The sequence below is a fragment of the Ursus arctos genome, chromosome X, assembly GCF_023065955.2.
Source record: "Ursus arctos isolate Adak ecotype North America chromosome X, UrsArc2.0, whole genome shotgun sequence".
Classification (NCBI taxonomy): domain Eukaryota; kingdom Metazoa; phylum Chordata; class Mammalia; order Carnivora; family Ursidae; genus Ursus; species Ursus arctos.
Genome location: NC_079873.1, coordinates 61,481,764 through 61,504,887, shown reverse-complemented (window position 1 = coordinate 61,504,887; position 23,124 = coordinate 61,481,764). Strand labels below are relative to the sequence as shown.

The 23,124-nt window shown below is 35.4% G+C and overlaps 1 protein-coding gene across 14 annotated transcripts in view; it reads left to right on the top strand.

Moving 5' to 3' along the window:
* Positions 1-23,124, top strand: part of ATRX (ATRX chromatin remodeler) — a 324,331-nt gene that overhangs the window by 121,899 nt on the left and 179,308 nt on the right. For all 14 annotated transcript variants that reach the window (XM_048213854.2, XM_048213847.2, XM_048213856.2 and 11 more), the window contains 3 exons: positions 6,431-6,564; positions 7,036-7,212; positions 13,796-13,889. In XM_048213854.2, the coding sequence (XP_048069811.1) occupies positions 6,431-6,564; positions 7,036-7,212; positions 13,796-13,889 (405 nt within the window). The remainder of the gene's footprint in view (positions 1-6,430; positions 6,565-7,035; positions 7,213-13,795; positions 13,890-23,124) is intronic.

The window sequence follows — 23,124 nt, the reverse complement described above, 5'->3', positions numbered from 1 at the left end:
AGGAGTCCAGTCTCTCCAAAAAAGAATTATTTTCAGTATGTTCTTGATTTGTAAATTTTTCCTAAGCATTCTTTTTTTATTCCAATTTTGACTAAAGGCTGAGATTTTTATATGGATATCCTCCCCTGGCACACACATACAAATATTTACCTTATATTTGAAGAATGCTTAATTGAGTCTAATACTCTGTAGTTTTTCTCATAATTTCTTTCTCAGTGGGGCTAAATACTTATTACATAGAAGCAAAATTTGATGTGGGGATTGCTTAAAGGAATTGTCCATTGTTAATAGAAGTTCTGCTTAATTATAGTGGGAGTCCCCTGTAGCCTTAAAAATTTCCAATTATTTTGTTATTTGGGAATACTTTACTTTTCCACTGGAAAATATACAAATAATTGTTTTTTCCCTACTATCTTGGTGAGGGTATTCTGTTGATGAAGGTTCTGTACTATTAATTCAGCATATTTTCAGAATTAATTAATTGTTCCTGGATGTTATTCATGCTAATGAAGATATTTAATGATTGTTTACCTGATTTCAGTAATGTTTAAGCACTTTTCAGAATGTTCATCTTCTATACATGTCTTTATTCTTTATAAGAATTTGCTAAATCTGGAATAATTTTTTCTCTGAAATGTTTTGGTTTTTTTTTTATGGTGGTCCTGTTTGGTTACCAAAATTGCTTTGGTTCTCCTTTATTGTTTTGAAAAACAAAGCTAGCATTAATGAAGCATTTTACTTGTTTTTATGTTTGAGTAAGGGTTTTAAATGCCTGGCAATTTCAAGGTAACTCTTTTTCAATTTACTTTGTTTTTATAGTGCAGGTAAGTATTGTAAGTCATTTAAATATATATAGGTGTCTAGTCTGTATATAGGATCCATTTGTAGATAACTAAACTGGTTGCAGTTGCCATAAGATCTCTTTCTTATTCTAGAATTTTCAGCAAGGAAATAAATATGGTCAGTAGTGGTGATCTCTCTGCTTAAGGTTTAAACATTATATCTAAGTCTTCCTTTCCTGTTCTCTGTTCTTTGGTGATATTGGGACTTTCAGAGAATGGGAAATAGCCCCCCCCCGCCCCACAAAGAGAGTTTGCATTTTCTAGTGTTAGCAAAGTGATTCATTTTTCTGACTTAATATATGTCTCCTTTGTCTTTAGCTTTGAAGTTTATAAATAAAAATGAGATGAGTCAATCCTGTTTTTACCTTTCAAGTATAAGAAAATAATAAACTAGTTCTTTAATATCAAATTTTCTAAATTTATGTCAATGTTAATAAAATTTTTCTTGTTAAGATTTCCTCTAAAACTGCTTTAGATTTTGCATAAAATCAGGGAATGCACATTTTGTAATTTGAGTCAAACATTTTAGCCTATGTATAAATTGTTAATAAACTGTGGACTCTTAATTTCATATAGCTTTTCTATTTCTACTTCTAAGAATTTTAAGAAAGTTATTTGATATTAATTTTCCTGGTACCGTCACTAAAAAGAAAACAGTGCTGTTTTTCATTAACTGCAAACATTGTAGGACATATGACTAACAAGTGTTTCAAATCATTTTTTAGCTTTTGATTATTTAGTTACATCATCATTATCTCATAAACACCACCATTTTTGGGTACAGATCATTATGCCTTAGTCATGTTTTATATAAGGGTTCATATCAAGAATACTAATTTTGAACTAAGATGTTACAAAAATACTAATACAGATTTTGAAGATGAGGAATTCCGTAGTAATTCTATGAAATATTTTAGGCTTTTTAAAAAAACATTTTTTAATTTAAATTCAGTTAGTTAACATATAATGTATTCTTGATTTCAGAGGTACAGGCTTGTGATTCTTCGGTCTTAATACCCAATGCTCATTTCATCACATGCCCTCCTTAATGTCCATCACCTGGTTTGAAATATTTGTTTTTATTTTTAACCCTGAAGTATATAACATTTGCTAATGCCTCATACTTTATTAGAAGAGTATGGGTTCATCACCTTGTTTTCACAAGAAGTTTTTAACATTCTTTGGCTGTAGTCATTTGAATTGTTTTACATATCAACATTTTGAATGTGGTATGATATTTTAGCATAGCATATACTTACTTGTTTTGTATCTCTAAAGGGTATACATTTAAACCTATAATCTTATTCAGAATTCTCTGTTTAGAAAAAAAATTTTCTATTTAATTCTATTGTGGTATTGTACACAAAATGTAAACAGTTTTTTAAAAAAATTTGTCATTTTTGTGCATGGATGCACCATAGTTTTTGGCCTTCTAAAATTGTATATTTTATTTAGCAATTTTCTTCAGACCTGTTTTCAGAATCTCTTAAAAGATAAAACAGTAGATTATAGGGATGTATCTGAGATGGCCTGTCAAGTGCATTTTAGAGATGGAGCATACTGGACTAAAGATGTTTAGAAATTTTTTTTTTAATTTTTAAAAAAAGAGGCTTCAATTCTTTCATTTCTAAATACATATTTGGAAATCAATAAAATACAGTTATCTTTAAGAATGTGACTATAGTAGATTCACCAAGTACTCATAAGCGTAGTAGTAGTGAATGAGTAGAGAATATAGCACTGGCATATTAGAGAATATTGGGATTCAGGATCTTAGGTGCTACTTCTGGCTTTGCCACTAACTTTGTTTCTTTGGCCATATCATTTTCCCTTTCTAAGCATGTTTCCTCATCTGTAAAATGACAGAATTAGGACTCTAAGGTCCCTTTTTCTAGCTCTAAAATTTTGTGTTGCTTTTGTAATGGCTGTTTTTCTAAAACCTCCATGGTGCAACAGATCCTTCTCTTGATTGCTCCTATTTTAGAAATTTAATGTTTTGAATTACTGATTTATGTACCAGCAAGAGGTAGTTTACTTTTTTCCCCCTGTTTGAGTACTTACACAAGGAACATTATGAATTTCCTTTCTAGATAGAATCACAAAAACTAAAGGCTTTCTTGGCGTGCAACCTCTCTCTCTCTCTCTCTCTCTCTCTCCTGCTTGTGTGTTTGTCTTTCCACTGTTGGGCTGATTCCTTATTTTTGCTTCCTTTTAGTAGATAAAGGTGTAAGGGGTAATAAGACATTGCCTTGGTATTATGTGATTTAGAAGGCTTAGCTTGTTTGGGTTTTGGGGTTCTATTCTCTCATGCACCAGTTCCGATCATTGTTTTTTGTGGGTTTTTACCCTTCCTCCCATATTGTTTTGCTTTCTCCCCCTCTCCCTTCCCTCCCTTTCAGGAAAATGGAGGAGTGGCTCCATTACTTCCAGCTCTGCCCAGGTTTTCTGCCACAGAGTGGCACAGCCTGTGCCTCTAATGCTTCTGATAGATTCGTGACTGCTTTGGATGCTACACCTGCCCCAAGATGTAATATTGAGCATTGAGATTCCAGGGGGGCAGTACCTTGTTGCCTGGATGATTTTCTCAGAAACGTCCTGGAAAGCCTCAAGAAAGGAAACTTCAGAGCAAACAGAAATCAACTAGGGATCATGACTATACATCCATCACATGCATACCAGCACGGGTCCAGCCGAGGCCTCCAAAATGATGCTTTGCCAGCCTCAGCTGGTTCTCAAGTGATGATGTCCTTGAAGTCTCTGTGGCCCGTGACTCAAGAGTTAAGGTAGTGGAGTTTCCCTTAAAGCATCTCACAGCAGGCTTTGTAGATGGGACACATCTCACCTCAACATATTTGCTGACTACTCAGGTTGAAGGTCAGCCTCAGCCCTTAGGTCCTTCAAATTAAGTTCTAACTTTGAGGTGTAGGTTATGTGATAGGCTAGGTTTATGATACAGTGTGTCTTTGACCTAGTGGACTTGAGCCATCAGTCATGCAAAATTATTTAACTTTATTCTTTTTAGGGCTTAATATTACATGGCTATACATCAGGTTTTCCATTGGCCAAAAGGTGTTAGAGGGTAAATCTAAACCATCTTAGGGAGGTATAGCTAAGGGAATCTCCATTACTCTGTATGTAACTTTTCAGTTTGGAGAAAGATGACCATTCTCTGAATTTTGTAATTTTTTTTCCTGCTTCTAAAGTGATTGTGATTGTTCTATATATTATGTTCTTAATGAAGGTTGTTGATTGATAAATCATGTAATTTTTCAGTGTATGAATCTAATTTAATTTTCCATGACTTATGTAATTTCACAGTTGATATAAAATTGTATCTTATTATCTCATGTGTATCATATCTCTCAGTTTTTTTCATGACAGTCTAAAACTTGAGTATGAATTAGGTAGATTTACATATTTTGACCTTCCATTTAGTAGACATATTCTTACGAGTCTAGAGTTTGAAAGAAGAAAAATTTTATGGTTTCTTAAAATTAACCATGTCTTTACAGATAATATAGAATTTTAGACTTTTTTGGAACTTGTAAATACAAACTGAAATCAGGTGATTGAAGTAACCTTTAGTGTAACTAAATTAGTACTTGTATTTTTATTGGTTATTACTGTACTACCCAAATGGTGATATAAGATCTTGTAACTGCAAATGAACTGTTTTTCTATTTGCAATCTATTATTCAACACTTTACATTTATGTGTGTGTGTGTGTGTGTATACACACACACACACATATTCATTCCAAAACAGTGGTTTTACCCAAATTGGTTCAAGAAAGTTTTTCCTTGTCCATGGGAAATGACAAATGTAGTGTGTATTTAAGATGATTTTAGAGAGTTTTTCTAGATAGATGCTTTTACTAAATTTAAAGAACCACCCTTCATTCTGAAACTGTTTCTTAATTTGTGGAGGGTTTGTTGAAATAGTCTTTATTTCATAAAATGATGAAAATAAACAATTTTGGCTTTAAATTTTTATTCTTGGCAAAATGAAAAGTTGACAACCCTATATTCTCCATTTTAAAAAGTTTACTGTGTACAATCCAAGTCAGCAAACCACTGATCTAGAAGTGTAATAACAACACTTAATAGCTCAACTACAGTAGGATTTAAATTGGAGTGATCCAATCTTTACTTTATTGAAACACAAATCAGATCAAAAACCCTCAAAAAAGCAAACTCATCTGTGGTTTCCTTTAGCACTTGGTAGCTCTCTTTGTTGTCTAAATATTTCTAATCTGTCTGTTTAGAGAAGGAAGCACCAAAAGGCAGATAATAAGTATTTATGAAGTGGTTACCTATTTTGGTGCCTTTGCTATATATCTTTGAATAAAACTAGTAATGAACAGTCTGCCTTTCAAATAAAATTACCAAGGCATTAACATCTCCTGCCATTGAGTGAATCTTGATTGAAATGTGAGTGTATGTTAAGAAATCTAAAGAGGGGTTTGAAATCCAAAAATAACAGAAGTTCCATAATTCCAGCTGTAAGTTTTTGACTAAGCTAGAGAGTTAATCTTGATTGTAGAGTGGATGTTTATCCCATAAGACTTAGTTCATGGAAAACTGAGAATCATGCGGCCTTCCTTTTGAACCTTTCTATAAGGTATTCCTTTGTTACTGTTATTTATAATTTTATATCACAAAGACACTCCAGGTGCAAAACACCTCACCTTACAAAAGCTGCATGATTGCTTTTATCTTACATTTTCAGATGTTTTCCTTTAGCGTAAACATGGAAATTTATTAGGATTATATTTTATTGATGATGTTAAAGAAGTATTTCTCATGCTTTTAGCAGTTGATTTTTCCATTAACCAATTGGTCTTTGAGGAACATCTTGAGAAATTTTGGTATGAGTAAGGCTACTGCACTGTCTACTTTTTTGGAAAGTGAAGACTCATTTATGGTATTTTGTGTTCTTTTACCATGTGTATAATTAATAGCACTCATGTCCCTTCTCTTATCTGCCCTAGTTTGAATATTATTAGGGATTTCTGATTGCCTCAATACTTAGTATATGGTATATGCTTTCATTTCATTAGCAGAATTTATGAATTAAATTGAAACTTAAGTGCCAAAAATATTATTCACCAGTTTGAGGCACTGTTTGATAACAAAGTGGTTTATTACACATTGATTTTCTAAGAGTATGTTTTGCTTTGAATAGTCTTCTCATGTGGAATTTTGTCTTGGAATGCCATTTGTCTGAATAAGTTGATTTATTATGTGGGCCTATCTGATACTGTAGTTGTTGGATGATGGCAGCAGAGCAAATACAGGATTGGAAGATTATGCAGCATGAAGTTGCAGTTGGTCAAAATAGTAGAAATGTCCCTCAGGTTTTTAAATAAATTGCAGAAGTATTTAGAATTGGAACAAATCAGTGCTAAGAGCATTTTCAAAAGTTTTGGTTGGTAGCTTAGGTTAAAACATGGTTTTGGTAGTTTTTTATTGACAGTATAAAATCTTTTTATACATTTATTTCTATTTTGATAGTGAGAATTTTTTTTTAAATTTGTTACACTTCACCACCAAATATATAGTTTTATTTTTACTGTCTTTTTACTCAAGAATTGCCAAGAAGATGCTTTTAGAAGAAATTAAAGCCAATCTTTCCTCTGATGAGGATGGATCTTCAGATGATGAACCAGAAGAAGGGAAAAAAAGAACTGGAAAACACAATGAAGAAAATCCAGGAGATGAGGGTGAGCTCCAAAGAGAAGTATAGGATGTCATAACTTGATTGTTTGACCAGTTCAGTCTTTGAGGACTATCTGACCATGATATTTCATAATATATGCATTTGGAGTTTATTAAAATATTTAAAACTTTACTACTACCTTTACTCCTTTTGAGTATCTGGTAATAATTGTGCACGTTTTATCAGTTATTGCCAATAAACAGATGATTTTTCAAGCAATATATTTTTTCCCTTTAAAAAAATCTACAAGTGTCTATTGGTGATATTTAATCAATATTTAATAATAATAGATCAAGTCTGATGTATAAGATTGCCTGGTATTACCAGTGATATCAAAGTAAGTGCAAGCTGTGATCTTTTTCATAAATCTTGATAATTTTCAACAAACAAAATAGTTTTATAAAACATTTTAAAGGAAAAAAGTCTAAGGACTTTAAAGGAAAGAAGTCTTTACTGATTCATTTTCTCCATTTAGAAGCAAAAAATCAAGTCAATTTTGAATCAGATTCAGATTCTGAAGAATCTAAGAAGCCAAGATACAGACATAGGCTTTTGAGGCACAAACTCACTGTGAGTGATGGAGAATCTGGAGAAGAAAAAAAGATGAAGCCTAAAGAACACAAAGACGCCAAAGGCAGAAATAGAAGGAAAGGTAAGACATTTTAATTCTGAATATAAGGAACATACTGTTTTTTTTTTTTTTTTTTTAAAGAGAGGGAGGGAGCGCCTGGGTGGCTCAGTCAGTTAAGCATCTGCCTTCAGCTCAGGTCATGATCTCGGAGTCCCAGGGTCGAGTCCCCAATCGGGCTCCCTGCTTAGTGGGGAGTCTGCTTTTCACTCTGACCCTCCCCCCTCTCGTGCTCTGGAGAGAGAGAGAATCCCAAACAGGCTTCATGCTCATTGTGGAGCCCAACATGGGGCTTGATCTCAGGACCCTGCGATCATGACCTGAGCCAAAATCAAGAGTCAGATGCTTAACCATCTGAGCCACCCAGGTGCCTTTGGAACAATACTGGTTTTATAAACTAATTATAGTAATGAAATTTAAATATGTCTGGACCAGCTATATTAAGTGAATATCAGCACACTGGTAACAACTATTCTCTTACATGAGAGTGAAATAAAGAATTTAGAGTGGGAAGAGAACCCAGAAACTTGAGAGATGACACAAAGAATATTTTTAACCTTTAGTAGTCATACACACTTAGATTAAAAAGACAAATATGACAATAAATAAAATATATTTAAAGGCTATGTAGATGACATAGGATTGCCTGTAACTGTAGGACAAAATAACGCTTTCCCAAGGAAGGATAGAAGATGCAATTAATTTGCATAGATTTATTATATGCAAAGCTTGTATGTAGTCAGATAAAATTTTCATTACGTTAAAAGTCTGAATCCTTCTGCATTGAGTGCTTACATATATCCAGCATCATGATAAACATTGAGAATACAAAAATGAATAAGGAATCATTATCTTGTATGGTGGTTTTCAGCCTGGCTACACATGTGGATTATTTTGGGGATTTTGAAATACACATAGGACAAGACTCCATCCCAAGCCAGTTACAGCATAATTGGTGGTGGTGAGACCTAGGTATCCATATATTTTATAAAGCACCTCTGATATGATTCTGATACGTAGCCAGGTTTGGCCTCAGTAGTTTTGTAAGTATTATTGACATTAATATTAAATGAAATTATAGCACTATGAAGGATGTCTTCTGTAACAGAGGTATTGTATAGTGTGGCACAAAGGAAGATTTCTTTAGCTTCTTGGGGGATGGCAGTTACCCCAGAGACAACTTCACAAAGATGAGTTTCAGTCAGCAAAGCAAGTTGTAATTGAGGAGCAGGTAGATGTGAAGATTTATAGTATAAGCAGCGAAGAATCTTTAGAAGCCTCTGCAGAATGTTTGGCACATGGTGGACAGAATACAGTTAACATGGTATAGCTGGACTGTAGGAGGGAATAGGGAAAGTAACAACAGGAAATGAAGCTGGGCCAAAACAGACACCAAGCGTTGGAGACACTTGAAAGCTTTTGTTTCTCAAACTGGAGTACTTGGCAGTGGACCCACGGGTACATAAGGCTGTAGAGTAAACATTGCACACCTCTTTGGTGTGCCCATTTTACTTGAACATTGGGGGAGAGCATTCTTAAATAATCACAGGTATATTGAAAAATTAAATGTGAAATTTGCCTGAGCATTTTGGCTAACAAAATGTTCAGAGAAACTTTGGTTTCTTAGGGGGCAGATTCTGAAAACTTTACGGCCAAACTCCTGGAGGGCAAATAAACTCTTTTTTTGCCATTAGGAATAGGAAAACATTTTTGGAAGTGTCTGAGAAGTACAATAGACTCTATAGGCTGGAGAGCCATAGAAAGCATATTTCTATTTTTAGTTTTTTTGAATTGCAGCTGTATTGAGATACAATTCATAAACCATACAGTTTGCCTGTTTACAGTGTACAGTTTGTTTTTAGTATATTCACAGAGGCATACCACCACTTTTTAAAACAACTTTGACGTATACTAGACATACAGACAAGGGCACATTTTATAAGCAGACAGCTTGATGAACATACATGGCACAGGACATTCATTACTAGTACTCATGAATCACAGCCTCAGCCCAACCACTCATTGTTCCTGTTGAAAGATTTTAACCAAGAATATAATATGATCAGATTAGTTGTCTATTATTCTGTGATACTCAGAGCTTAGATTTGCATCTATTTGGAGGATACTGCTGTAGTTGATACCAGGTGCGGTTGTTGAAGGGGAGAATTGACTTGCGTCGCATAGAGACTGAATGTGTGAGAGAGAAGCGTGGGATGACTCAGGTTTTTGGAGTTGTCATGGTATATGTATAATACGACAAAAGTAGATGAAATGGCCTAGTGGAGCCTGTAATGTTGTGCGGATGTAGGGCTAAGGAAAGAATCTTGGAATCCTGAATATTTAAAGGGCTGTTGAGCAGCAGTTATTCATTAAAGAGGAAGAGGAGGGCTTCCCCCCATGCACATGTACTTAATATGTCAAGGACATTTTCATGTTAATAAATAAATAATAGTACATCATTTTGTGAATGCTTAATTTATAGATTTCCTTGCAGCAGGACTGCAAGCTTGTCTTTCAGATTCTATAAAGCACCTGAGCAATTTAAGCAGGTTGCATAACTTAGCATGATTCCTTCATGTATCTTCGACAAAAGGGGAAATTCTGATCTTGCCTCTGAGGCTCAGTTCAGAATATAGAGTCCTTTAGTAGGCACAGTTATATTTGAAATATTTTATTAAGACCTAAGTTTTTTGTGACCTGACCTGTTTCCACTGTCCTTTTCTGTGGGTAATTTATTACTCAAGTGTTTTTTTCATTTGTTTGTGAAAGAGGGAGTAAATTAAAATCCCATATTTATGTTTCTAATATGGATTATGATCATAGTGATTGATACTGCGTTTAAAGTTGCATGATTTTCCAAGTTTTGCAAACTCTGATGTGCCTTTGTTGTCTGGAAGCTTAAGTTAGGCAGTGGCCAGAAATCAAGAGAGTAACTGACTTAGTAAATCAAGGCCAACATGTGAACTTTCAGTTTCCACCTAAATTTGAAAAAGTTATAAAAATTATTTTGATGATAATTTAAAAGTGTAATTATTGCCTTTATATTAGATGATATAAATTGATGTTATTTTTTTTGAAGATTTTATTTGAGAGAGTGAGAGAGAGCACAAGATCAGGGTGAGGGGCAGAGGGAGAAGCAGACTCCCTGCTGAGCAGGGAGCCCGATGCGATGTGCGGCTCAGTCCTGGGACACCGGGATCATGACCTGAGCCTAAGGCAGACGCCTGACCAACTGAGCCACCCAGGTGCCCCTGATGTTATTTTTCTAAGTGTGATAATGTTACTTAGTTATATACGACAGCATCCTTATGCTTAAGGGTAAAGCGTCATGGTATTTGCACTTAAATGGTTCAGTATAAAAAAGTGTGTGTGTATAGAGAGCGAGCAAGCAAATGTGATGTAAACTTAACAATAAGTGAATTGTAGGGATGGAGAAGGGAGAAGGGATGTAGATGTTCATTCAATAATTCTTTCAAGTTTTTGGTAGGTTTGAAAATTTTCAAAATAAAGTGATGAAAAATTAATAATAGGTTTAGAATTTTGCTTTTTATTTTTAAAGGTTTTATTTATTTCTTTTTGCGAGAGAGCATGCGAAAGAGAGCATGAGCTGGGGGAGAGGCAGATGGAGAGGGAGAGACAGACTCCCCGCTGAGCATGGAGTCCGATGCGGGTCTTGATCCCAGGACCCTGGGATCATGACTTGAGCAGAAGGCATATGCTTAACTGACTGAGCCACCCAGGCACCCCTAGAATTTTACTTAAACAAAGGATTTGTATGTGTGTGCCTGTGGACCCATGTGCTCCCCCACATTCCCAGTTGCTTAGTTCTTTTATTATTATTATTATTATTATTATTATTATTATTATTATTTTTGTTTTTTACTGTGGTAAAATAAAACATAAAAGTTTAACCATTTTAACCATCTTTAAGTGTACAATTCAGTGACATTAGGTATGTTCACATTGTTGTACCATCAACACTCTGTCTCCACAACTCTTCATCATCCCAAGCTGAAACGCTTTAAACAGTAACTCCTTATTCCCGTTTTCCCCAGTAGCAATTCTTTATTGTATTTGTGTTAGCCTATGTTTTTTAAATTTTATTAATTTTTTGGATAGAACAGACATTAGATTCTGACCTCAGGTCATGATCTTTTGTTTTTTTTTGAAGATTTTATTTTATTTATTTGACACACACACAGCACAGGCAGAGGGAGTGGCAGACAGGTGGAGAGGGAAAGGCAGACTCCCCGCTGAGCAGGGAGCCCAATGTGGGGCTCGATCCCAGGACCCCGGGATCATGACCTTAGCTGAAGGCAGTTGCTTAACCTACTGAGCCACCCAGGTGCCCTCAGATCATGATCTTTAACAATTTTTTTTATTATGTTCAGTTAGCCAACATACAGTACATCATTAATTTTTGATGTAGTGTTCAGTGATTCATTAGTTATGTATAACACCCAGTGCTCATCATGTCACATGCCATCCTTGATACCCATCACCTGGTTATCCCATCCCCCCACACCTCTCCCTTCTGTAACACTCAAGTTTTTTTTCCCCGGAGGCCAGAGTCTGTCATGGTTTGTCTCCCTCTCTGATTTCTTCCCATTCAGCAATTTTTTTTTTGGAATTTTCGGTTTAATGAAATGTAAAAATAGTATAGAGTTCCTATATACCTTCTACTCAGCTTCCCTAATTTAACACTTTAAACTTACTATGGTATGGTAACCAAAACCAGGCAATTAACATTGATACAATAGTAATTAGTTAAATTGGGGATTGGCTAACTATGCCTGAAGGCTATACCTGAACCACATTATCCTTACTCACTTACTTACTCACCACTGCTTTCCTGTGTTTTTGGTGGCAAAGTTGAGTAGAGATAAGTAGTTGCCACAGAGACTGTATAGCCTACTAAGCTGAAAATATTTACCATCAGACTTCTCACATAAAGTGTTTTCTGACCTCTGAAGTAAACTGTAGACCTTATTTGCTTATTATGAGTTTTCCCACTAATGTCTTTTCTGCTCCAGAATCCAATGAGGGATGCCACATTGCTTTTAGTTGTGATGTCTCCTTAATCGCTGATATGTGACAGTTCCTCCTTTTCTTTCATGATTTTGACACTTTTGAAGAGTATTGGTCAGTTATTTTCTAGACTGTCCATCTATATGTATTTGTCTAATATTTTCTTATGATTGGATTGAGGTTATTATGCATTTTGACAAGAGTACCACAAAAGTAATATTTAATCTTTCTCAGTGTATCATACACCAAGGTTACATGATGATAAGAGGTCTTATTATTAGTAATATTAATATTGATTGCTTGGTTCAGTTGGTGTCTGCTGGATTTTTCCACTGAAAAATATCCATTTTTCTATTCACATTGAATTAATATCTTGTGGAGAGAGACTATTCAAATATCCTGTTTCTCATCATTCTTCAGCCCACTAATTCTAGCATTCATCTTGCCTGAAGCAATTACTGTGATGTTTATCTAGTAGTGATTTTCTACTTCTTTCATTACTTATACATTCAGTAATGGTAAGAAAGGGCTGTCTGTATTCCCTTATTTATTTATCCCATTACTTATATTAATATGGGTTTATAGATATTTTATTCTATGAGTTGTACTCCAGTTGTTCATTTTGTCGCTCACATTGTTTCAGCTTTGGCTATGGGAAGCTCCTTCAAGTTGAATCACGTGTTCTTTGAATTTACCCCCATAATGTTTTGAACACTGCTTTACTTTCTGACACCACAAGATATTTCAGGCTCATCTTGTGTTTTCCCTACCTGGCTTCCTCTGGCCGGAAAGATGGGTATTCTCCTGGGGTTTTAGATACCTGTGTCATAGTGGCAGTTTCGGTACAGAAAAATAAAATTTTTGAGAGAAAAAATAAAATCGGAGATTCCTTTATGCTCATGATTTGCAGGGCCCAGCTCCTTTTTCTCAGTGCTGTGGCTAGAAATGGGGTTCTCCCCGTTTTCCTGTCAGCACCCTCTGCATAGTTTTGGAATTCAGCCTGCCTTCTTGTTGAAACCAGATAAGACAGGAGGAAAAAAACCTATGACACAGTCACTGCCCCAACCCCAGTTTTTAGGGATCATTTTTCAGGTTTTTATTTCAGTCCCCAATCTGCCTGCTCTTGTTTCCTTTTCATAGTTCTTAGGTCACTTCTTTATGTATTCTGTTCATAGTTTCTAGTGTCACAAATGGCAGAAGAGTCTGTATTTGCCCTTACTCCATCTTGGTCAGCCTACTTTGCTTATTTTGAATAATCAGAATTCTTTTTATTCACCTTTGGTAATAATGAATTTATTTTATTGATAGTTGAATTCTCTTTTTGTTAATTCATACACAATACTTATATTTTAATATAGAACCATAGTTTTATAGCCATAGTTGGAATACATTGGAATATTTTTATATATGCTATTTGAGTTATTAACTGGTCTAATCTGTATGATGTGTAATATCCACAAATGTATATACTATAGATAGTCTCATAGTAGTCTGTGTTTTAATGTGAAGGTATTGACAAATTAAGTGATTTGCATTTCTGTTGGGAAGTATTTAGTAACTTTTTTTTTTTTTATTCAAGTGAGCAGTGAAGATTCTGAAGATTCTGATTTCCAGGAATCAGGAGTTAGTGAAGAAGTTAGTGAATCTGAAGATGAACAACGGCCCAGAACAAGGTAGATATTATATCACTTTTTCAAAAATTGTTAGAATTAATATGAATAACCATGCTTTGATTATTTATAGAAAGGTTGCTGTTACAAATAAAGTAAAATACTTAATATTTTGATTTGATACTAATTGTGAAAATTAAAAAGAGTACATATAAACATACATGGTTGAATTATGTGTTGTAAACCAGGTGGGCTTTCAGTGTGAAAAAACACTCTTGATTGTACTTTTTGGTTGTTATGCGGGGATGCTGTAGTGTAGTAAATAAGAGGCTGTGTTGACAAACTACCTCCTGGCTTTACTATTTGCTCTTTGTATGAATACACTGTGCTTCAGTTTCCTTGTCTTTAAAATGGGGGATTACAATGGTACTTACCTTATTGATTACTGTGGACATTGAATGGGTTTATAATATGCCTACTTGACAAATAGTAAATGTTCCCTGAATGCTAATTATTGGTCTTACTCTAGTATACTAGTATTATAGTAATTAAGATTTGTTTGTTCTCTTAATACACATAGCTACTGATCTAGATTAGTAGTTTTTTAAAATTCTGCTTACTTCTTAGTGTACTATTTTAGATAATACTGACCATTCTAAGAATTTTTTTGTTTCCTCCAGAATATTGCATCTTGGCCTTTTAGCTAAAGATCAAGTGTATTTCCCCCAGAATAATATTATCTTTTTATAGTTTATCAAATGGGCTGTTTGTGTTTGTATGAATGTGATATGTGTGTCTGCATAGGTGTCAATACTTGTAAGTATTAAAACATTTGAGATCTTTTTAGATTAGCGCTTACCAGGTTGTGCCTGGAGTATAGCAACATATTACACATTGGGGAAATAACAGTAGGATACAAGGAGAGATTTTTAAAACTGAGAATTCACGTAACACAAAAACTCACCATTTTCAAGTGTAGAATACAGTGGTTTTTAGAATATTCACAAAGTTCTTCAGCCACCACCACTGTCTGGTTTGAGAACATTTTTTACCACCACAGAAAGAAACCCTGTACATTAGCAGTCATTTCCCATTCTTCCTGCCGTCCATTCCCTGGCAGAAGCGAATCAATCTACTTTGTATATGGATTTGCCTATTCTGGACATTTTATATGATTGGTTTCATATAGTATTTTTTTAATGAATGGATTCTTTCAGTTAGCATAATGTTTTCAAACTTCATGCTTATCTTGTATTAGTACTTTTATCTTTTTAAAATATTTTTAGGTGATCATAAAATACATGTAACCTAGACTTTACTCTCTTATCCATTGAGTGTACAGTTCAGTAGTGTTAAGTACATTCACATCATTCTGCAACCAATCTCTATGACTTTTTTAATCTTGCAAAACAAACACTACACATTAAACGTAACTCCCCCTTCCCCACATCCTCAAGAAACTACGATTCTGTCTCTCTGAATTTGACTCCTGTAGGTACCTTATATAAGTGGAATCATATAGTATTTGTTGTCTTATTGTGGCTGGCTTATTTTACTTAGTACAGTATCCTCAGGTGTCATCCATGCTGCAGCATGTATCACAGTATCCTTCCTTTTTAAGGCTAAATAATGTTCTGTGTGCATGTACCACATTTTATCTCTTTATGCATCATTGAACACTTGGCTTACTTGTATCTTTTGCTATTGGGAATAATGCTGCTGTGAACATGGGTGTACAAATATCTCTTCAGTCCCTCCTTTCAGTTCTTTTGGTTTTATACCCAGAAGTGGAATTGCTGGATCATATATGGTAATTCTATTTTAACACTGAGGAACTGCCACATTGTTTTTCGTAGTGGCTGTACCATTTTACATTCTTACCAACAGCACATAAAGATTCTACTCTTTCTACATCCTCACCAACACTTGTTCTTTTCTGTTTTTTAATGGGGTGGGAGGGATCTAACAACCCTAAACACTGTGAGGTGGTATCTCATTGTGGTTTTGATTTGTATTTTCCCTAATGGTTAGTGATGTTGAGCCTCTTTTCATGTGCTTTTGTGTGCTCTGAGTTAAGGGAGACAGAATCCTGCCCCTTGGGCAGCCCCTAGAAAAGCCAGAACGTTGCAAGCAAGTTTCACTCTTTACCTTCCTTCCTCGTGGAGGAGCTGAGAATTGGCAGCTTCCTGCTGACCTTGAGCTGAGCAGGAAAGAGGGTACAACAAGTATGAGCAGAAACACTACAAAATATCCAACCATTTTAAGTGTGACTTTTGGTTAGGTGTTCACTTGGTTGCTAAAGTTTCTTGACTGGATTATAGAGCTCTCATAAAGTTACTTTTTACCATATGTTGTTCGTTCTGTGTTTCTGTGGGAGAACAAGAGCCTGGAGCTTCCTAGTGGCCATCTTTTGTGGTTACCTGGCTATTTTATTACTTTTAATGGCTGAATAATATTCCATTGTATAGATAATACTGCATTTTATTTACCCATTTTTTATCTGTTGATATACATTTGGGTTGTTTCCATTTTTTGGCTGTTATAAATAATGCCACTGTGAACACTTGTATATGATTTTTGCATAGTCATATGTTTTCATATTCATTCATAGGAATATGTGAGTGGAATTGTTGGTTATGTGGTAACACTGTGCCCAACTTTCTTTTTTTTTTTTTTTTTAAAGATTTTATTTATTTATTTGACAGAGAGAGAGACAGCCAGCGAGAGAGGGAACACAAGCAGGGGGAGTGGGAGAGGAAGAAGCAGGCTCACAGCGGAGGAGCCTGATGTGGGACTCGATCCCGGAACGCCGGGATCACGCCCTGAGCCGAAGGCAGGCGCTTAACCGCTGTGCCACCCAGGCGCCCCCATGTGCCCAACTTTCTAAGGCAACTGTCAGACTGTTTTGCTCAGTGGCCTATCATTTTACATTTCCACCAGCAATACACCAGAGTTCTGATTTCTGCACATATTCACAAACTTTTATTATTTATTATTACTATTGATTATAGCCAACCTAGTGGGTATGTGGTGGCATCTCGTGATTTCGATTTACTTTTCCCAAATGAATAATGATGTTGAGCCTTTTTGCATGTCCTTACTAGCCATTTGTATATCTTATTTGGAGAACCATCTGTCTAAATTCTTTTTCCAATTTTTAATTGTGTTGTCTTTTTATTGTTGATTTATAACAGTGCTTTATATATTCTGGATACAAGACCCAGATCAGAATCCATTGCCTAATCCAAGGTCCTATAGATTTTTCATTCTTTTCATTGACAAATTTTATAGTTTTACCTATTATATGTAGGACTTTGATCCTTTTTTCCCCTATAACCTTTAGGAAATTTTATTAAAATAAGCTTCTAGGTTTATACCTATGTTTAGATAGTTCTCAGTATTTTCTAGTATGAATACTATTGTCATGAAAATATTTGTAGGGGCACCTGGGTGGTGCAGTCGGGTAAGCCTCCGACCCTTGGTTTTGGCTCAGGTTGTGATCTCAGGGTAGTGAGATCAAGCTCCACATCAGGCTCTGCACTCAGGGCAGAGTCCACTTGGGACTTTCTCTCTGTCTCCCTCTGCCTCCCCCAATAAAGAAATCTTAAAAAAAATTGTATACACACACACAATAGAGATACAGAAATATTTTTATTACACATTGTTATATATACACACATATTTATGCATGTGGGTATATTGACATACTCATTTGATTACTTCTCTTAGAGTAAATTACTAAAAGTGACATTGAGTCCAAGTTGTACAATTTTAAGACTTTTGTCATACATATTTTCATCTTTTTTTCTTTTTTTCCCCTAAAGTTTTACTTAAATTCCAGTTAACATATGGTGTAACATTAGTTTCAGATGTAAATTTAGTGATTCATCACTTACATATAACACCCAGTGCTCCTCATCATAACAAGTGACTTCCTTAATACCCATCACCCACTTAACCAATCCCCCGGCCCACCTCCCCTCTAGTAACCATCAGTCTGTTCTCTGCATTCAAGGGTCTGTTTTCTGGTTTGCCTCTTTTTTTTCCTCCCTATGTTCATCTGTTTTGTTTCTTAAATTCCACATATGAGTGAAATCATATGGTATTTGTCTTTCTCTGATTGACTTATTTTGCTTAGCATAATATTCTCTACCTCCAAACATGTTATTGCAAATGGCAAGATTTCATTCTTTTTGATGACTAATATTTCATTATATATATACATATAATATATACACACACCAAGTCTTCTTTATCCATTCATCAGATGGGGGGGGACATTTGGGCTTTTTACATAATTTGGCTATTATTGATAGTGCTGCAATAAACTGTGGGGTGTAGGTATCCCTTTGAATTGGTATTTTTTATCCTTTGGGTAAATACCTAGTAGTGCATATGCTGGATCATTGGGTAGTTCTATTTTTAATTTTCTGAGGAGCCTCCATACTGTTCTCTAGAGTGGCTGCACCAGTTTGCATTCCCACCAACAGTCTAAGAGGGTTTGCCTTTCTTCCACATCCTCGCGAACACCTGTTGTTTCCTGTGTTGTTAACGTTAGCCATTCTGACTGGTGTGAGCTGATACCTCATTGTAATTTTGATTTGTATTTTCCTGATAATGAGTGATGATGAGTATCTTTTCATGTGTCTGCTGGCCATCTGTATGTCTTTGGAAAGATATCTATTCATGTCTTCTGCCCATTTTTAAACTGGATTATTTGTTTTTGGGGTGTTGAGTTTTATAAGTTCCTTATGTATTTTGGTTGTGAACCCTTTATCAGATGTCATTTGCAAATATCTTCTCACAATCCAAAGGTTGCTTTTTAGTATTGTTGATGGTTTCTTTCGCTGTGCAGAAGCTTTTTATCTTGATGAAGTCCCAATAGTTTATTTTTGCTTTTGTTTCCCTTGCGTCAGGAGACCTTTCTGTAGTAAGAAGTTACTACAGCCGATGGCAAGGTTACTGCCTGTGTTCTCCTCTCCTTTCTCATATTTGGGTCTTTCATCCACTTTGAATTTTTGTGTATGGTGTAAGAAAGTGGTCCAGTTTCATTCTTCTTCATGTGTCTGTCCAGTTTTCCCACCAGTTTTTGAAAACAGTCTTTTTTCCATTGGATAGTCTTTGGTGCTTTGTTGAAGATTAGTTGACCATATAGTTGTGGGGTCATTTCTGGGTTTTCTGTTCCATTCCATTGATCTATGTGTCTGTTTTTGTGCTAGTACTCCACTGTCATGATGACTGCCCTTTGTAATACAGCTTGCCGTCTGGAATCATGATGCCTACAGCTTTGATTTTCTTATTCAGGATTGCTTTGGCTATTCAGGGTCTTTTGTGGTTCCATACAAATTTTAGGATTGTTTGTTCTAGCTCTGAAAAATGCCACTGGTATTTGATAGGGATTGCATTAAATGTGTAGGTTGCTTTGGGTAGTGTAGACATTTTAACAATATTTGTTCTTTCAGTCCATTAGCATGGAATATTTTTCCATTTCTTTTTGGCATCTTCAGTTTCTTTCATCAGTGTTTTATAGTTATCAGAGTACAGGTCTTTTACCTCTTTGGTTACGTTTATTCCCAGGTATCTTACTATTTTTGGTGCAGTTGTAAATGGGATTGATTCCTCGATTTCCCTTTCTGCTGCTTCGTTAATGATTTCTGTATGCTGATTTTGTATCCTGTGACTTTATTCAATTCGTGTATCAGTTCTAGCAGTTTTTTGGTGGAGTCTTTCAGGTTTTCTATATAGAATATCATGTCATCTGCAGATACTGAAATTTTGACTTCTTCTTTGCTGATTTGGATGTCTTCGTTCCTTTTGTTCTCTGATTGCTGAGGCTAGGACTTCCAGTACAATGTTAAAATAACAGCGGTAAGAGTGGACATCCCTGTCTTCTTCCTGACCATAGAGGAAAAGCTCTCAGTTTTTTCCCCCACTGAGGATGATATTAGGTGTGCGTTTTTCATGTATGGCCCTTATGATGTTGAGATATGTTCCCTGTATCCCTACTTTGTTGAAGGTTTTTATCATGAATGCATGTTGATCAGTTTGTGAATATTGAACCACCCCTCCAGTCCATTAATAAATTCCACTTGATCATGGTCAGTGAGTCTTTTAATGTACTGTTGGATTAGATTTGCTGGTAGTTTGTTGAGAATTTTTGCATCCATATTCATCAGGGATATTGGCCTATATGTGGTTTTCTATTTTAGTGGAGTCTTTGTCTGGTTTAGGTATCATAATAATATTGGTCTCATAGAATGAATTTGATAGTTTTTCTTCCATTTCTGTGTTTTGGAATAGTTTCAGAAGAATAGGCATTAATTGTCCACAATAGCTAAATCGTGGAAGGAGCCGAGATGCCCTTCAACAGATGATTGGATTAAGAAGATGTGGTCCATATATACAATGGAATATTACTCAGCCATCAGAAAGAACGATTACCCAACATTTGCAGCAACATGGATGGGACTGGAGGAGATTATGCTAAGTGAAATAAGTCAAGCAGAGAAGGGCAATTATCATACGGTTTCACTTATTTATGGAATATAAGAAATAGGAAGATCGGTAGGAGAAGGAAGGGAAGAATGAAGGGGGGTAAACAGAAGGGGAAATGAACCACGAGAGACTGTGCACTCTGAGAAACAAACTGAGGGCTTCAGAGGGGAGGGGGTGGGGGATTGGGATAGGCCGGGGTGGGTATTAAGGACATTGCATCAAGAACTGGGGATGTACTGTATGGTGACTAATATAACAAAATAAATATTATAAATAAATAAATAAATAAATAAATAAATAAATAAATAAATAAAAGAAGAATAGGCATTAACTCTTAATCATTTGGTAGAATTCCCCTGTGTAGCCATCTGGCCCTGGACTTTTGTTTGTTGGGAGATTTTTGAGTACTGATTCAATTTCTTTGCTGATTATTGGTCTGTTCAAGTTTTCTATTTCTTCTTGCTTTAGTTTTGGTAGTTTATATGTTTCTAGGAATTTATCCATTTCTTCCAGATTGCCCAATATTTTGGCATATAATTTTTCATAATATTCTCTTATAATTGTAATTCTGTGGTTTTGGTTATTTCTCTTCTCTCATTTGTGAGTTTGTTTATTTGGATCCATTTTCTTTTCTTTTTGATAAGTCTGGCTCTGGGTTTATCAATTTTATTAATTTTTTTCAAAGAACCACCTTCTGGTTTTAGTCTTTTTTTTTTTTTTTTTTGAGATTTTATTTATTTATTTGACAGCGACAGCCAGCGAGAGAGGGAACACAAGCAGGGGGAGTGGGAGAGGAAGAAGCAGGCTCATAGCGGAGGAGCCTGATGTGGGGCTCGATCCCAGAATGCTGGAATAACGCCCTGAGCCAAAGGCAGATGCTTAACGACTGCGCCACCCAGGCGCCCCCTGGTTTTAGTCTTTGCAGCTGTATTTTTTTGTTTCTTTGTCATTTATTTCTATTCTGATCTTTATTATTTCTCTTCTTCTGCTGGCTTTAGGCTTCATTTGTTGTTCTTTTTCTAGATCCGTTAGGTGTAAATTTAGGTTGTTTATTTGAGATTTTTCTTGCTTCTTGAGGTGGGCCTGTATTGCTATGTACTTCCCTCTTAGGACTGCTTTTGCTGCATCCCAGAAGTTTTGGACTGTTGTGTTTTCATTTTCATTTGTTTCCATGTATTTTTTAAATTTCTTTTTTAATTTCCTGGTTGACCCATTCATTCTTTAGTGGGGTGTTCTTAACCTTGTGTTTGTGGTCTTTCTGAATTTTTTCTTCTTGACTTTAAGTTTCATAGCTGTGGCCAGAGAAGATGCACTATGTGATCTCAGTCTTTCTTTACTAATTGAGTCCTGATTTGTGATCTAGTATGTGATCTATTCTGTAAAATGTCTCATGTGCACTTGAAAGGAATGTGTATTCTGCTTCAGGATGAAATGTTCTGAATATATCTATTAAGTCCATCTGGTTCTCTGTGTCATTCAAAGCCACTGTTTCCTTGTTGATGTTCTGCTTAGATGATCTTTCTATCCGTTGATGTAAGTGGGTGTTAACATCCTCTAGTATTATTGTATTGTTGTCAATGAGTTTCTTTATGTTTGTTATTAATTGTTTTACATATTTGGGTGCTCCCAAGTTGAGGACATAAATATTTATAAATATTAGAGCTTCTGATTTGATAGACCTCTTAATTATGATATAATGCCCTTCTTTATCTCTTGTTATAGTCTTGGTTTCAAGTCTAGTTTGCTTCATATAAGTATTGTTTCTCTGGCTTTCTTTGACCTCCATTTGCAAGAAAAATGTTTTTCCATCCCCTCATTTTCAATCTGCAGGGGTCTTATGGTCTAAAATGACTCTCGTAGGCAGCACATAGATGGGTCTTGTTTTATTATCCATCCTGACATCCTCTCTTTTGATTGGACCATTTAGTACATTTACATTCAGAGCAGTTATTGATAGATACGAATTCTGTTCCTTTGTATTACTTCTTTTGTTGTTTCTGGAGATTTTTTCTGTTCCTTTCTAGTCTTTGTCGCTTTTGGTCTTTCTTTTCCCCACTCAAAAAGTCCCCCTTTAAATTTCTTTCTGAGCTCTTCTAGTGGTTACGAGCTCCTTTAATTTTTGTTCGTCTGGGATACTCTTTATCTCTCCTTCTCTTCTAAACGATAGCCTTGGTGGATAGAGTATTCTTGTTTGCATAATTTTCCCTTTCAGCACGTTTTGTATATCATGCCACTGACTTCTGGCCTGTCAGGTTTCTGTGGAGAGATCTGCTGCTGTCCCTTTGGGTCTTCTCTTGTAAGTTTGGGATTTCTTTTGTCTTCCTGCTTTTAGGAGTTTTTCTTTGTCACTGTATTTTACAAATTTAACTTCGGTATGTCTTGTTATCCTGCTTTTGTTGATGTTGATGGGAATTCTTTGTGCCTCCTCTGTATGTGTGTTTTCATCTATTATTTTCTCAGATATACCTTCTGCCCCCTTTAATTTCTCTTCTTCTGGGACTCCCATGACATGAATGTTACTACATTTGATGGAGTCACTGCATTCCCTCAGTCTACTTGTGATCCATCATTATTCTTCCTCTCTTTTGTAAAGCTTCATTATTTTCCATAATTCTATGCTCTGGGTGACTTGTTTCTATGTCTGTTTATTACATCCACTCTGTTTTGAATCTCAGTTACTACATTTTCATTTCTGACTAATTGGCTTTTTACCTTTTTTTTATTTCTGTGGTAAGGGTCTCCCTGATGTTTTCCATGTTTTTATGAAGTCCATTGAGTATCTTTATGATTGTTGCTTTAAATT